General features: G+C 40.7%; 2 protein-coding genes across 3 annotated transcripts in view; both read left to right on the top strand.

The window, feature by feature from the left end:
- Positions 1-16,074, top strand: part of ccdc88c (coiled-coil domain containing 88C) — a 63,627-nt gene extending 47,553 nt beyond the window's left edge. Inside the window, exons 27-31 of one of the 2 annotated variants that reach the window (XM_037796434.1) lie at positions 3,227-3,316; positions 4,005-4,115; positions 4,206-4,343; positions 5,995-6,233; positions 12,191-16,074. In XM_037796434.1, coding sequence (XP_037652362.1) covers positions 3,227-3,316; positions 4,005-4,115; positions 4,206-4,343; positions 5,995-6,233; positions 12,191-12,970 — 1,358 coding nt within the window. In that variant the 3' untranslated portion in view covers positions 12,971-16,074. Of the gene's footprint in view, positions 1-476; positions 926-3,226; positions 3,317-4,004; positions 4,116-4,205; positions 4,344-5,994; positions 6,234-12,190 lie in introns of those variants that run through there. The other variant, XR_005210548.1, reaches the window with a different exon arrangement.
- The window catches only part of LOC119474418, an 813,351-nt gene that overhangs the window by 397,023 nt on the left and 398,336 nt on the right, over positions 1-17,992 (top strand). The window lies entirely within an intron of this gene.

The following is a 17,992-nucleotide window of genomic DNA, read 5'->3' as shown; positions in this document are numbered from 1 at the left end:
GTTTCTATTTCCACTGGTTTTCTTTTTTAGTGCTCTATTCTTAAATGAAATTCTACTCATGGCTGAGCTCAGTTCACTCTCAGTGGCTTTTAGATTGGATTCCACTGGCAGTGGAAGCTGTCATATTGAGTTTATTTAAGGAGATAAGTTGAATCATAAACAATACCTCTTGCCAATTGTTCTGCTATATCTCTTGCCAGTGCACGGAGCTGTGCACCAGTAGTCCTACTTGTTTAAAGTGAGTGAAACTTGAGTGAGCTGAGGTCAGTCTTCTTGAGTCTAATGCATGATTTTACTTGACAACTGTTTTCTTGTTTTGTTCTCATGGATTTTCTTGCATGATATCTATTATTTTACATTCTGTCATTAATAAGTTCTTAATCATCTCTTTAGTTTACTCACTGTCATGATTTCATGGTTTTTCTTTACATTTCTCCATCTCTCCCTCCTATCTCTCTCCATTCTCTCCATCTCAGCTCCACCCACCCCAAAACGCTTCAGTTTTCTCCGCAGTAAAAGTCAAGAGAAACTCCTCCCCTCCTCCTCCTCCTCCTCTTCCTCCGAATCCCCCTCCTCCCGTCCCCGCCTCTCTCTCACTAGAAGAATGCGATTCTGGTCTTCCACTGACATCACAGCTGACGTCATCACTAGCCAGCCAATCGCAGCCAACGGAGTATTCTAAAATCCTCCTTCTCATCATCATCATCCGTTTTAACCATACACACATCATCACCATCATCTTCATCTTCACTGCCACAACACTCATCATTGTGACTCTCAGAACTTCACACAAAAATGCACTTATCATACATGCACTCACCTCATAAACACTAATGCTGTCACAAATGACAGTACACCCTCCTCAAGCACATATACCAAACACACACAGGTGCATGTTGCGGGTGTGAGCCAGCCAGTGTTACTAGTAAGTAGTAAGTACACACATGTAGACATGGTTTATGTGTATGTGTGTGGCACCTGTTTCTAAGCACGCCAGGCACGCTTGTCCTTGAATAGTTGTTTGTTGATTTGTATAAATAATGTGTGTGTGTATGTTTGTGTGCTGTCACCTCACTTCATGTTGTTAACGTGGTGTCTTGGTGAAGATTGATTTCTGTATTATCTCAGCTTGGCTGCAGACAGAGTTTTCTCTTACATCACTCAACAGTGACGGGTCACCACAGCAACCATACTACTGCAAACTGGTCACCTAGCAGCACCTCTCTTTCAGCTCTTTCTGTCTGTCTACTCGCTTTAACCCTTTCGGCTATCCATCCTCTGTCTGAAATTAGCTTTTTAACCGCCAAAAGCCATATGGGTTTTTTGGTGCCTTCGAATGGGGTCGTGTTTACCGCGTTCACAAGAAGAGTCCGTATGAGCGCCATTAAACACCAATGTTTTATGCTAATATTAGCATCTTTAAAGCTGCGCTAGCTATATAAAAAATTAAGACACCATATCAGTTTAAAACGAGATTATGTCACTCTTAAAATAACTAAAATTATACCGTCTTCCTCCTACAAGTGAAATGTTGAATTCATAAGAAATAAAACACACACATGCTAAATTCAGCTTTACTTTGGTCTGGTTTGACCAGTAGCTCATGGTGGCTAATATTAGCTAGTGTTAGCTTAGCTATAGCAGTATCACTGACTTTGACTCTCCTCTACCTTTGCTATTGTTACTCTCCCTTACAGCATGTCTCTGATAAACATTTTAATAACTTTATCACTAACGTAAAACAAGTAGTAAACACATGGAGACATGTTTGGTTGCCTCATGACGTTGTTGTGAAAGGAAGGAATCTGGTAACCCTTTCTATGACGCCCATTTCTATAATGCATTATAAACATACTTATAATGTGTTATAATCTTCTTATAGCACTGTATACTTACAGTTAGAATCACTCATAAATATTCATAATGCTTTGTAACAATAATCATGACACATTATAAAGCACTTTATAATGACTGATAAGGTCCAGAATCATAATACTTCATAATTGCTGGTCACTCACTGACATTTATTTTTCAAGGATCATAATTCCCATATAATCTTTTTATCAAGCATAATCACTATTATAATGCATTATAATCTGATTATAAGTTACTCTCAGTGGTCATTGTTTGCTTTAATTAAAAGTAAAAAATATTTTATTTTACAACGTTTTGTGTGTTGTTCTTGCATTTTTTTATTTACTTAATGCAAACAATGACTACTCAAAGTAATTATAGTATATAATAAGATTATAATGCATTATAACAGTGATTCTAATGAATTATAAAAAGATTATAATGTATTACAACTATGGGAATTATAATATACTATGATCCCTGCAGAAAAAAAGTGTCAGTGAGTGACCAGCAATTATGAAGTATTATGATACTGGACCTTATCAGTCATTATAAAATGCTTTATAACGTGTTATGATTATTGTTACAAAGCATTATGAATATGTATGAGTGCTTATAACTTCTAATTAGACAGTGCTGCTATTAGCAGATTGTAACGCATTATAAGTGTGTGTATAATGCATTATAGACATGGGCGTCATAGAAAGTGTTAACGGGAACTTCACCGTGTTATCAATGCTGTAATTTCCACTTGTGGCCACGGTGAGGCTGTTCAGCAAAAGTGACATAGTCTCACTTTAAATGGGGAAGAGTAGCTCATTGACAATAACTAACTGGTTGATTGTCATCACTACCTCCAGTAGCGTCTTAGTGAATAGATACAGGATGTCTGGATAATGAAGGTCTTTAAACAGGTACCTGTCATTAGCTGTTTTTGGCAATCAACATTTAAAAGTCCAGCTTTCAATTTGAACTTTTTAATGGAAAAAAAGATTTACAGGGATTTGGCTCAGATGATTATCCAGAAAAACATCTGAGCCAAACACCTTGGATTTAAAAACTCTATTTTGATGATGACACATGGCAGGACTTTGCATCAGCGAAGCTCATATTTACACCGTCATTGGCCTGGTATTTAGATGACTTACTGACGCACAGAGGTGTCAGTGATAAGATGTATCCAGTCATAACACATTCACTGACTAATAACTGATATCACAGTGGTTTGAAAGCTTCCAGTGTGTCTGAATGGATTGCTGATGTCTTGCTTGGCTTCCTTGCTACGTCATGTCATGCACAGCACACGTCTTACGGTCATACTATGGGATACGGGTCCAGAATAGTTCCTTACAGTCTTGTGATTGGTCTGCAGGTTTGCCGGACAGGGGCCGGGGTGTTTATCGTAGCAGTACTCCAGGAGGCAGCAGCGAGAGTGTCAATGCAGAGGATGGACACGGACAAGGTAATGAATATATGAATGGTTAATGACGATTTATGGTGTTATCATTTTCACATCCTTGTTGAGATGGTTTAGTTATTGTCAACCAACAAGATTGGTAGTCTATAGTGTGTTTACTTTGTAAGTGTGAAATCAGCAGCTGGAATCTTTTCACTTTTCATTTAGTCCACAGATTTCATCCTGTTGCTTGATCTGGTCATGTGCATATTTAATGTTGCCAGTGGCTGTTTGGTTTTATTTTTCTTGCTTGAAAACCTAAATTGAGACACTGGGAAGGAAAGGGGGAGAGAATTAAGCGATGTGTACTTTGTCCTCTAGCGCTTCCTTTTACAAATACTCGATAAATGCTCTGAAATTTAAGGTAAAAGGAGATATTTCTATAGTCTGAATTAATTTAATATATATATGTTACCCCTAGCAAAGTGAAATCTGTTGTCCATCAACGTCCGTTATGAACGTTGTCGTCACTACCGCATTGCATTGTGGGATATATTTATCCGCCATAGTGTCCAGCATTCACTGGAAATAGTATGCAATTCACGTACTATTGGTTTCATACTAACGTTTTGGACATACTAAAATATCTCGCATACTGTTTTAGCATACTAAAATAGCATGTTAGTATGGACTTAAGGACGCAACCATTGGTGTGCTCCTGGCAGTCTAACCTGTTTGTGTTTCCTGCCCCCAGGTCAGACCCATAAAGCTCTGAGCTCCACTCCAAGCCACCAGTCCTCCCCACTGGGCCTAACTAACAGCTCCAGCTCCAGGCTGGGACCAGGTCCCGGCCGCAGGCCCAGAGGTAAACCACGTTATCAATACATGAGACCTTATTGAGAAGTCAGCAGGACTGAGTGAGTTTGTGACATTTGTGCGTAAAACAAACTTTCAGGTCTGTTGTTTGATGAAGACTCCCGCCACAACTCCTCTGACTCTGTGCTTGGTCAACATGGCAACACGGGAGGTCGCCCAGGGTCGGCAGACTTCAGCCACAACACCTCCAGCTCCAACTCACCTGTCAACGGCAGAGGTACACACACACACACACACACATTTTAACAGTTAACTCTAAAGCAGAAGTTCTCAACCTTTTGTAAATTAAAGCAGCAGTGGGTAGAAATGGAGTAAATATGATTGAAAGAAGTTATTTTGATAAAACGGTCACTATACCCTGACAGTAGTGCATGAGACCGGAAATCTCGAAAAAATCATGTGTCTCCGGTGTCCTCCGTTGTCCTCAGGTGCACCTAATGACATCTGTAAGATTTCACAGACCAGAGGAAAACAACCAATCAGAGCTGATCTGGAGCCTTTGCCATCTCTGATCAGCTGTCAATCACTCACCAATTCCAATCAAACGGTCAAACTAGACAGTGCTGATCAAATATGAATCAATATTCTGTTACTGTAATGACTATTTCTCTCCTCAAATGTTTTCAGAAACATCTTGTGGTGTACTGTCTAGCTATAAAATGAGAAAGTTTGTGACCCAGCAGCCATGCTGAGATCAGTTAAGGAAATACTAAGCACCGCCCACCAGCCGGAGCACAGCCAATAGTAACGCTCTTTCTCTGAAATGACCTGTGATTGGCCAAAGTCTCCCGTCATGGGCTAGATTTTTTAGAGCCTGAAAACAGAGCCATGAGGAGGCGCAGAAGTCTAGTTATCTCTCAGAACACTTGAATTACAATATGCTGAAAGGTTATTATGGAGGTTTTGCTCAATGATGCCAAAAATATTCTGCCTACTGCAGTTTTAAGGCCCAGTTCTGACTCTTAAGATATCCAAAAAATATAACATGACAAAGAGAAAAAAATAAACTGTGCTGTAAATATGTGTTATGCCTATTGTCAGCTGTATCGACTAAAATAAATATTCTACCTAACCTCACTCATCACTGCCTGCCATTAGGAATCCAAATTTAATGTAATCAGGGTCATATTTCTCAACACACGCTTTGGATCTTTTACTGGAGAAGGTTGTCTCCCATATCACTTTATCGCTTCAAAACCTGATCCATCCAGTCTCACTGCATCCAAGGGAACGTTAGCTAGCTAACAGGCTAACAGTGGCAAAACACATTTGTCTCTACCTGATGATGTGTCGTGATTGGCGTGGTGATATTCAAACGTAACTGGTCATTCAAATTATGCATTTTGATTTGACGTTTTTTTTATTTATGTGAAGTCTTTTTTTGTGACCGACTTTTTATCCATTTTCCATCCTCACAAGGTGGCATAAACATACAGATATACAAATTATACATACATAAGTACAAAAATACATGAGAGAAGTTACCACTCCATTTCACAAATATTACAGGTTGTTGTTTGTTTGCAATCGTGGTTCATTTATTCATTAATATGACATATCATAATTGTACACTAAGCTAGGCGTGTACTCCCTCATACTCTCATACACTTCCACATATCAACATATACATAGCTACAATCATATTTTACTTAGAAGACATCATCAGGTCAGAAGCTCCTTTAAAGGCCTCTCATGTTTCTCCTTTAGAGTTGTTTACAGATGCAATTGAGCGTTCTAACACTAATACGTTATGAAAGGAAGATATCCGTTGATTATACAGTATCTGTCCTAAACAACGCTGGTATAATCAGGTGGTGCCCAGTTTACAGTCAGTAATAATAATAACACAATATTTCTAACCGTCCTAGACACATCAGATCGTCAGGCCCGCTCAGCCAGCCTCTCCAGTGATGATGTCATGGGTCTGAGCCAACCTCAACAGAGTCTGTCACGTAGTTCCACCCTCCCGTACGACCACGCACCCCAGAGGGCCCAGCCACAGCGCGGAGGCGGGGTTAGGACCAAGACCCGTACGTCTTCTCCTGGAAGTGAGATGGTGACGCTGGAAGAGTTTCTACATGAGAGCAACATACAGTCACCTCCTATGGTAAGAAAGAACTACATGCATATACTGTAAGTGAATATTTACTGTATGTACACACATAGTTAGCTCTTAAATACAACAGTCACTTGGAAATATAGGCATGTACTGAAATAACAACGCACATACACTCAGTAACCAAGATTATTGCCAAAAGATTCTTTTTGATCAACATGATTATTTCTCACGATTATTCATAGATTTTAGGGACAAAATATTTATATCATTGCTCTTAAACATTTAAATATTCAGAGTGCTGCTTTCACTTTTATGTTGCGCTACATTCCTGCTAATAAACAAATCTTTGCATCAAAATAAGACTTAAATAAGGTTCTTCCTCACCTGAATTCAGTGCATTTTCGTTTAAAACGAGTAATGTACTATTCAGTATATTACTCTTCTACTCTGGACTGCAGCCGCAACATTCAGGAACGTTTTTCACAGGCTGCTGCCTTAGGATGCGCACGCAGCAGCATGACAGCGCCCCAAAAGTGAAGCCAAGACATCTGGATCGCTCCCTGGCAGCCGGCTGTTAGTTTAGGAATTGATATGCAACAGAGTTTTCTATGAGCATAGCACACAATGTAAACGTCAATATTGCAGTCGATTATGTTCATTTAATTGTGTAGCCCTAGTATCCACTTTACTTGAGAAAGTGAGTTACCTAAAAATTAAACATATTTATAATACAGACACAGTGAAAACCTATGACATGTTCTTCACCTCTTCTGTTGTGGCTTTTAGAACAGTTAATGTGGTGGGTTAAACTTGGCAAAAGGGGTTAAAGACAACTGCCTCACAGTAAGTAGCATTATTACAGAGCTCCCATGAGTTACTGGATTTCTACAGAGGGGTATCTGGAAAGGTCAAGTCAGGGAGTATAATAAATGATGTGGGAAGTCAGAGGAAATATTGAACAATTACAAATGAGTCACCTTAAAAGAAAATAGCAGAATGTGTCATGTGAATCACAAATTCATTGCATTTGATGGTGGTCCACCAAGATAAAAAGAACATTAACAAACCAGAAGGAATTTCAATTTGACGGTCATGGAACTATTCTGAGTCGGCCTTAAACACATGAACATTTTAGATCAGCTGGCAGAACAGTCTTTGAATAATGTGTGCATGAAAAAGGTTTCTTTAATGCTGTCACACGTTACTGATCTTAAACTCTCTTCCTGAAGATAATGGCTGATGGATTCAATGTTCAGATTCATTTTGGCTGTCAATCGATTAAAATAGTTATTCGCAAATTAATCGCACATTTTCTATCTGTTCAAAATGTACCTTAAAGGGAGATTTGTCAAGTATTTAAAACTCTTATCAACATGGGATTGCTTTATGCAAATGTATTTATTTATATTGGAAATCAATTAACAACACAAAACAATGACAGATATTGTTCAGAAACCCTCACAGGTACTGCATTTAGCATAAAACAATATGCTCAAATCATAACATGGCAAACTGCAGCCCAACAGGCAACAACAGCTGTCAGTGTGTCAGTGTGCTGACTTGACTATGACTTGCCCCAAACTGCATGTGATTATCATAAAGTGGGCAAATCTGTAAAGGGGAGACTCATGGGTACCCATAGAACCCATTTACATTCACATATCTGGAGGTCAGAGGTCAAGGGACCCCTTTGAAAATGGCAATGCCAGTTTTTCCTCACCAAAATTTAGCGTAACTTTGGAGCGTTATTTAACCTCCTTCGTGACAAGCTAGTATGACATTGTTGGTACTGAGCCCGCTACAGCCTAAAACTTGAAACTTGCATTAATGCGTTAAAGAAATAAGTGGCGTTAAAATTAATTTGCGTTATCTAAAGTGTTATTATCTCGTTAACTTTGCCTACAGAAAAAAGATGATGATGCCAGCTGCTGTTGATCATTTCTCTTACTGATCTGAAACTCTGTCAAACAGTTAAAGTAAATGTGACTTTCTGGATTGATCATTTGGTCTGCAGATCGAAGGCAGAAACGTAAGAAATATTATGATGGATACAACTTCTCATCAGAGCCTCAAGCCCCTGAAATCTGCTGGTGTTTGGTTCTGAGCTACAGCAGGGCATTCATCAAACAACTGTACAGCCATGGGAACAAAACAGTGAATAATGCAATTTTCCTTTAATAACCTTCTGGACTGCATGTTCATGGTGTCAACAAAGCCAATAGCAATAGTGGAAATTGAAATGACAGTCGGGCCTATAGAAGTTTAATCTCAAGACAGATGGTAAGACAGTCTTTTTCTTTATTTGGTCATTATTTCATAGATATTAGAGTGAAGAAAGGAGCCAGTGAAACATTTTTTCTGCAGATTTGACTGTGGAGACCTTTCAAGGACAGACTATATGACTATTTTCAATATGAATAATACAAGAGACAGTACAGTTTTCATTTTTATTCACAGCTTGAGACTGTGTGGGAAAAAAGATCTAATGAAAAATCAGGAGCTGTGTATAAACCAGTGGGCTACCTCCGGGTCTGAAAAGTGAAGTCAATGCTGAAGTGCCTTAAACTTGCATTCTTTCTCATGGCCAGCAGGGGGCGACTCCTCTGGTTGCTAAAAGAAGTCTGATTGTATAGAAGTCTATGAGAAAATGAGCCTACTTCTCATTTGATTTATTACCTCAGTAAACATTTTAAACATGAGTTTATGGTCTCAGTCTCTAGTTTCAAGTCTTCTTCAATACAGCACCACCCTCTGGTGTCACCTCTGTTTGCAAAAAAACAAGATGGCGACGGACAAAATGCCGAACTTGAGGCTTCAAAATGTCAGTCCACAAACCAATAGGTAGTCCACTTCTTATACAGTGGAGGAAATAAGTATTTGATCCCTTGCCGATTTTGTAAGTTTGCCCACTTACAAAGAAAAGAACGGTCTATAATTTCGATGGTAGGTTTATTTTAACAGTGAGAGACAGAATATAAAAAAAATATCCAGAAAATCAATTCATATAAAAGTTATAAATTGATTTGTATTTTATTGTGGGAAATAAGTATTTGATCCCCTAGCAACCAACAAGAATTCTGTCCCCCACAGACTGGTTAGATTAGTCCTCTCGCTTTAAGAAAGTACTCCGAATCTGAACTCGTGACCTGTATAAAAGACAACTGTCTCAACTCATTACCTGTATAAAAGACACTTGTCCACAATCAGATTCCAACCTCTCCACCATGGGCAAGACCAAAGGGCTGTCCAAGGACGTCAGGGACAAGATTGTAGACCTGCACAAGACTGGAATGGGCTACAAGACCATTGGCAAGCAGCTTTGTGAGAAGGGGACAACTGTTGGTGCCATTTTTCGGAAATGGAAGAAACACAAAATGACCATCAATCGCCCTCGGTCTGGGGCTCCACGCAAGATCTCGTCTCGTGGGGTATCGATGATCATGAGAAAGGTGAAGGATCAGCCCAGAAATACACGGGGGGAACTTCTTAATGATCGCAAGACAGCTGGGACCACAATCACCAAGAAAACCATTGGTAACACACTACGCCGTAATGGTTTAAAATCCTGCAGCGCCCGCAAGGTCCCCCTGCTCAAGAAGGAACATGTACAGGCCCGTCTGTTTGCCAATGAACACCTGAATGATTCAGAGAAGGCTTGGGAGAAGGTGATATGGTCAGATGAGACCAAAATCAAGCTCTTTGGCATCAACTCGACTCGCCGTGTTTGGAGGAAGAGAAATGCTGACTACAACCCCAAGAACACCATCCCCACCGTCAAGCATGGAGGTGGAAACATTATGTTTTGGGGGTGTTTCTCTGCTAAGGGGACAGAACGACTTCACCGCATCTTAAGGGAGGATGGACGGGGCCATGTACCGTGAAATGTTGGGCGACAACCTTCTTCCCTCAGCTAGGACACTGAAAATGGGTCGTGGATGGGTCTTCCAGCACGAGAATGACCAAAAACATACGGCCAAGGCAACAAAGGAGTGGCTCAAAAAGAAGCACATTAATGTCATGGAGTGACCTAGCCAGTCTCCGGACCTTAATTCCATAGAAAATCTGTGGAGGGAGCTGAAGCTTCGAGTTGCCAAGCGATAGCCTCGAAACCTTAAGGATTTGGAGATGATCTGCAAAGAGGAGTGGACCAAAATCCCTCCTGAGATGTGCGCAAACCTGGTGACCAACTACAAGAAACGTCTGACCTCTGTGCTTACCAACAACGTTTCTCCACCAAGTACTGAGTCATGTTTTGCTAGAGGATCAAATACTTATTTCCCACAATCAAATACAAATCAATTTATAACTTTTATATGAATTGATTTTCTGGAATTTTTTTTTTATATTCTGTCTCTCACTGTTAAAATATACCTACCATTAAAATTATAGACCGTTCTTTTCTTTGTAAGTGGGCAAACTTACAAAATCGGCAAGGGATCAAATACTTATTTCCTCCACTGTATACAGTCTATGGTATTAGCTCCACAAACAATACTTGAATGCATTTATTTAAAAATGTTTTGGTATTGATCCTTCAACGTATTTCTTTTTCATTTCTGTCGTCAATTTCAATTTAATAGTTATTTTAAATTTGAAAAGCACTCTATCCTGTTATGATGCCGACATCTAAATTTGAGGAAAATGATTTTCTACTCTCTGAACCTGCCGAGTTCCATCTAGCACCTCACACGAAGAAAGAAAACATGACACATGTTCTGCTAGAGAGCGTATTATATCTCATCATAGAGTTGCACATTTGAGGTATGCCGGCCTTTTCTCATTATTAATAAACACAGTTTAAATCTGCCAATGATAAGTATCACCTTAGAGCAGATCAGACAGCTGACTCATGAAGTGACGTGTCTGACTGAGCAACAGACTCCTATTTATTAGTCATTGTCCACATTAATGAAAGAACTTCTTTTCACCTCTGATCTCGCAGGTGTGAGGCAGACGTACAGACTGATATCAGCGTGAGAATATTACTTGAAGTCACTGAACATCTCACTTGTCATCAATCTGTTCAGTCCAACCAGATCTCCTGTTTTACTAAAAGAACTGCAACACCCATAATAATTCTTATTGATGATCCCGCAGAGAGAGAGAGAGAGGCCTTTACAGCTGCCTCTAAAACAACACACACATTTCTACCACAATAATATATTAAATCATGATGATTCCGATAACAACACCAAGTTTCAATCACTATAATAAATGAATATGATTCATGATCACTGTTCCCACCCTTACATCAAAGGTTTCACAGTAATCCACCAACATCAGACACATGCAAGTTCATTCTTTCTATCAGAAATCATTATCTGTATAGCACTTGCTCACAAAGCGCATAACAGGAAGACAAAATTAATAATAGTGAAATATGAATGTGGTGTGTGTGTGTACTGTATATATAATAAACTGCAATATATGATAAAAACTGTCATGGCCATTTTCAAAGGAGTCCCTTGACCTCTGACCTCCAGATATGTGAATGGAAATGGGTTCTATGGGTACCCACGAGTCTCCCCTTTACAGACATGCCCACTTTATGATAATCACATGCAGTTTGGGGCAAGTCATAGTCAAGTCAGCACACTGACACACTGACAGCTGTTGTTGCCTGTTGGGCTGCAGTTTGCCATGTTATGATTTAAGCATTTTTTTATGTTAAATGCAGTACCTGTGAGGGTTTCTGGACAATATTTGTCATTGTTTTCTGTTGTTAATTGATTTACAATAATAAATACATACATACATTTGCATAAAGCAGCATATTTGTCCACTCCCATGTTGATAAGAGTATTAAATACTTGACAAATCTCCCTTTAAGGTACATTTTGAACAGTTTATTTAGAGCATGAGTAGCAGGCCATATTTATGTGTCACACAGCGGCAGATGGCATTAGTCAGTAATCAAATCAAAGTCTTCATCATTGTTAGCTAAACCCTAAAAAAATAAAATTTCCTCATTTATTCCTTCTATTTTTTGTCTTTCCGTTGTCCAGGTGTCAACAGGAAGCAGGGAGGACTTGATGACCGACTACTTCACCAGAAGTCCCGCCCCCTCGGCTCCAGCTGGCAGAGATCAGGTGACTCCCACCAGCTATGTCACGCCCACTGTCCAGTCATCCAACCAGAGGCCAGGCCAGAGCGTCAAGCCCTCGCCCCGCCAGCCCGTAGGCCAATCCCCAGCCTCGGGCCAACCCGCCACCCAGAGAACCGGCCAATCACTGAGCAGGGCTTTCAGCCTGGCCTCAGCTGATTTGCTGCGCTCCAACGGACCAGACAGTTTCCGTGGAAACGAAGGCCAATCGGATGTGGTCGTACGGAGACAAGGGAGCGGGGCTAGCGGGAGAGAACGGCCGCTCTCGGCTCGGCTGGCAGGTCCGACCAATCAGCACGGAGATGGCAGCTTCCTGAATCCGCCTATTCACCATTCGTCCTCTCTCAACCTGCAAACGGAGAGATACGCAGAGAGAGACAGAGACAGAGACAGAGGGAGGACCCCTGTCTCTCGGAACGGCCCTACGTCACCCTCCACCTATCAGCACCGCGGAGAGGTCGCCATGGTAACCCCTGTTAGGGCTGTGCCCGCCACACGGCCTGATGAAGCCTCAGAGCTTGGGGAGACGTTAAGGGAGGGGCGGTCAGGTGACTCCTCCCAATTAAAGAAAGAAAGTGAGAAAGAGAGGAGCGACTCTGTCGAACGGCCGAAAAGCACGCCGGCCTCCCCTGACCCCAACAACGACCCTCAGACGGTGTGGTATGAGTACGGCTGTGTCTAAACACTGACACTAATGGACGTCTATGGGTGTGGCTAAAGATGGGAACCAAATACTCAAACTGCAGTCTGCTGGGGCTGACTGCAGTCTGAATCTAAATCCTGGAGAGCAAAGAACAATTTAAACACATCTGTATCACATCATAAAGGAGTCATGAGTTCAGTTTGTGTTTTCTGGAATTAACTTCTGTAGATTAACAACCAAACCCGATTCCATACACCACCTGCCAATACGGCTGATTAACACAGTCTAACAGGAAGCTTTGTAATGAGAAGGAGCCACCGGGGATTTCAGCTGCACCCAAACAATCACATCACACCTCAACTACTGGATCTGCAGAGAAGCTTTTCATCACAAGCTGAATCACTCTGAGGGGGATGCAATATAGATTTGAGCTCAATCACTGATGGTCTTTTTAAGGACTTAGACATGAACACCTTAACACTATCGATGGTCTCTGAGAAGTCATTGGCCTCTGCTGTTTTGTTATCACCCTGTTTACTGTGATCCAGCAAGCAGCCGGAGCCCACAGGATGGGTTTCTTCTGCAGCAAAATAGTTGTTTTTTTAAAATGCTGTTGCTGTTACTGGCTGTTTTAAAAAAATGATTTGGGATGTTTTGACCAGATGATGATCCAGGTGTACATTTTTTAAAGAGTGCTATAGAAATAGAGATGGGAGCTGAGATGTCTGATGTCTGAGAATCCAACACACTTAAAGCCTGCAGGAACAGAGGACAAGTGCTACATGACCGGAATGCTAAGGATGGGCTCAGTCTATGAGCTGGAACTTTTTGACTGCTGACCAACACAGCGTCTAGCCCCGTTAACGTTTACCTGGATGCCACCAATTCTGCAGAACTGCATGCCAGGAATTAGCCATCACCGAGAGGAGTGATTGAACTAAAGTGAAGGCGACCAGAAGCACCAGAGCGACTGAATGTATCCGATTTCTCCTCCTCTCTCTGCCCTCCTCACACTGGAAAGAGAGGAGCGAGAGAAGAAAAGGAGATGGAGGGAAAAGAGAGTTGAAGCAAGTGAAGGAGAAAGGGTTCTTGAGATAGAGAGAATAAACTGAGGGATGCCGGGATGGAGAGTGGTGGACGGATATAGAGACGGATGGAGTGACGGGAGGACAGAGAGATAAACAGGACAGAGATGGAGGGGCTCCTCCCAGTTAAATTACAGTCTTTCTCCCTCCATCTTTAGATTCTGTCCCAGCATGCAACACTCTGACACTTTACTGGAAATGTTGCTCAGCCGGAGCCAACACTAGTTTCACAAACACACACACACACACACACACACACACACACACACACGTGTATATATACAGTATAATGATATATACAGACACAGAGGAATTGTCCTTGAGGGGCTTGGTTGTGGCCTCGCTAACCATTGAGCTGGACTTCATTCATACACACACACACACACACACACACACCAGTGGAAACCACTGTGTTTTGATAGGGTGTACTGCTGCACGCTAACTTGACCAGACAGTTGTTAGCGCTGCACAACAGAGAGAGAGATAGAGGGAGATTCAGGCTGAATCCAGACCCTGTGTGATCTGGACACTTAGAGTTTACATGTAATGATTTGGTTTTGAGTTTTAGAATAACTGAATGCATCGAGGGGTTTTGGTATTGGTGTTGTCATCACTGGGAGAAAGATGACTGTTGGGGGAATTTACAAATACCTGGTGTCATTTTTTAGAGCCCACTGAACAGAGGCAGAGAAGAGGAAAATGAAGAGGTGGGAGAAATGATTGAAAGTATGCGTCGGAGACACATGATGAATGGAAAAAATGAATCTCATGCTAATTCTGCTCATCAACTGACCTGCTGTCTGTAACTGCTGTTTGTTAACACAAACCTGTCCCCTCCTGCGTTAGCAATGACCGATGGCAGACTTTCCTAAAAGCACTATTATGAGGAGGAGGAGGAGGAGGAAGAGGAAGAAACACTGGAGTTATGAAAATGAAGATTTGACTGGAACCCATCACCAACCTTTCCGCTCACCTTTTGAATGAAAACGCACACGTCAATATGCAACTATGAGCTAAATTATTTTACCTGTAACATTTGTACATGACATTAGATTTTATAAACTGGGCAGTTATTACAAGATTTGGGATACTTTTTGTAAAATCTACTGGAACTTCACCTTGAAAATATTTGTTGTTGATACCAAAAAAAACAAATCAAGTCCTGTTAACTGGTAAAAAGTTATTTGTAGATTTTTTTTTTTTTTTTTAAATACTTTAAAGTTCTAGTAGTGAGATCATGTTAGTTAATGAAGTGACATGAAGTGATACACTGTAGGGTGATGCTGTCAGTAGTACTGCTGCGACCTGTTTATTTACCTGCTGTTGGGTTGGTGTGTGTTGCCTTTTTAATGTCTGCACTTGAGGCATCTCTGCTTTATTAGGTCCCAAAGCCCTTCAGACCATTTCTATATGTGTGTGTGTGTGTGTGTGTCAGTTTCAGTTTGCTGACGTCAAAAGAAAAACATATTGCATTCCCAGAAACAATCTTTCTGTTATTGAAACAACACCATCCCACACACTTGTCACATTATTACTGTTACTGACTTTCTGAAATGTGTGTGTCCCGTCTGTCTGTCTGTGTGTGTGTCTACTTGTCTGTCTGCCTGTGTTACTGTCCCATTATCCCCATTCCCAATACACCAGTTTAGGGTTCCATTGCTCCTACTGGTCAACTTACCTGCTCAATGTTAAGAGCAACAACACCAAAATCCTCAGCAGGACTCTGTGCTTCCTGCTCAGTGGACCAACAGGGCTGATGTCCTTTTAAAATGTGGTGTCCTCCCCCACCCCGTCTGTGTGTCTCAGAGGATACCAGACAGCCGTAAGACGACGCAGCGTCACAGAGAGAAGTGAAAGCAGAAGGTGAAGTAGAGCCGACGTCACTGACATTTCCTGCTGTAACTGGAATAATACTTTAGTTCACTTTATGACTATTGCTGACTGCTATGCTGTGATGTGACTACTGTTAAAAGGCTACTAGTGTGATTCAGTAGAAAAACCGAGGTTGATGTTATTACACCCAAAAGATTTTTGGTAATAAAGATTTATAAACATGAACTTCGTTGTGTCAGCTGGTGTATTAATCAAGTGTCTTTGTTTTAGGACAGTTGTTCTTCATAGGTGCCAACTGACAACGTCATAAACTGCTCAATGCAACCACAGACTCTAACAAGTCTAAATGTGTCATAGTTCATTTCCTGTTGCAGTGCAAGGAATATATACCATAAATATATATTAGGGCTGTCAAAGTTAACACAATAATAACGCAAATATGTTTTAACGCCACTAATTTCTTTAACGCTTTAACTTGCGATTTCGGAGGTTGTGGCAGGCTCATTTTTCCATATCAACCATGTCATACTTGAAGGAGGCTAAATAATGCTCCAAACTAATGCTACATTTTGGTCAAAAAACTGTCATGTTGGGCCTGAATTTGCCATTTTAATGATTTTAGCATATTGTTTTATGCTAAATGCAGTACCTGTGAGGGTTTCTGGACAATATTTGTCATTGTATTGTGTTGTTAATTGATTTCCAGTAATAAATATATACATACATTTGCATAAAGCAGCATATTTGCCCACTCCCATGTCTATAAGAGTATTAAATACTTGACAAATCTCCCTTTAAGGTACATTTTGAATAGATAAAAAATGTGCGATTAATTTGAGATTCATCACTATGGACAATCATGCAATATATATTTTATGTTCCTTGTTGCATTGAATGTGAATGACATCAGCTGACAGGAAGTAGACATGGACCCAAGCCGTTGAAACGGTCTACAGGCCTTTTTCAAAGTGAAAGTTCTATTCAAGTGTCCCAGTAAACCACAACAGTATGATAGTGAGCCACCGTGCACAATACAAAGAACCTGAACCTGAAGCAGCTAAATGTAATTTGATTGTTTTCACCTGTACTTTCCCACTGTGTCTGCTGTGAACGGGTCATTACCTGCTGGTGTCAGGAGGATATATCCGATAAAGATCGAGATCTGTGAATGTGTTGGTGGATTTGAACAAAAATGAATCAACCACAATAGATGTATTGCTGGCTGCATTTTATTTAAATTTTGTTTGTGTTTTTATTCATAGATATTTAAGATGATGTTTCCAGTTCATAATGTACTTGTTCTGTCATTTTGCGTATGAGGGTTTGTTGTTTGTAAGTTGTGCAGAGCTGATGGATGTGTTGCAATGGGTCACTACTCACATCCATCATTCAGCTCTCACTGTTATTGTTCTGCCATCCTGTTCATCCATCATCTTGGAAATTTCAGGCTTCGTAGAAGAGTTCCTTATTCCCAGAGTTGACGTAACATTTAGTATTTCCCAGAGCACCTGAAGGCACCGTAAGCATCACATCTCCTCGGCTGCTACAGATGGTGATCCAGGTATGTTGACATGCACTGGCTTTGCTCTTGTTGCTCTTTACTGACCTTAGATATCAATATTAATATAAAGATGTGCAACATAGTGGAGTTTTCCACCAGAGAGTGGCATTAGAAGCATGAGTAGATCAGATTTGGTCCCAGGGTCCCCCATGTGATTGGATTTTTGCTTTTTGATGTTTTATTATAGAAAGAGTATGAAACCCATGACCAAAACTAGTCAAACATTCTGTCATTGTATTACTTGTGGATGGAATAATAGTGAAAATAAATCATTCCCCTTTTTGCCGGGGAACCCCCCTCAAAGACCCCTACATGCCCACTTTATGATAATCACATGCAGTTTGGGGCAAGTCATAGTCAAGTCAGAACTCTGACACACTGACAGCTGTTGTTGCCTGTTGGGCTGCAGTTTGCCATGTTCTGATTTGAGCATATTTTTTAGGCTAAATGCAGTACCTGTGAGGGTTGCCTGACAAATCTCCCTTTAAGGTACATTTTTTACAAATCAAAAATGTGTGATTCATTTGCGATTAATCGCGATTAACTATTTCAATCGATTGGCAGCCCTAAGAGCAACATTAG

Source organism: Sebastes umbrosus, chromosome 16 (assembly GCF_015220745.1).
Source record: "Sebastes umbrosus isolate fSebUmb1 chromosome 16, fSebUmb1.pri, whole genome shotgun sequence".
In the NCBI taxonomy this organism is placed as follows: domain Eukaryota; kingdom Metazoa; phylum Chordata; class Actinopteri; order Perciformes; family Sebastidae; genus Sebastes; species Sebastes umbrosus.
This window is presented reverse-complemented; position numbering and strand designations above follow the sequence as displayed.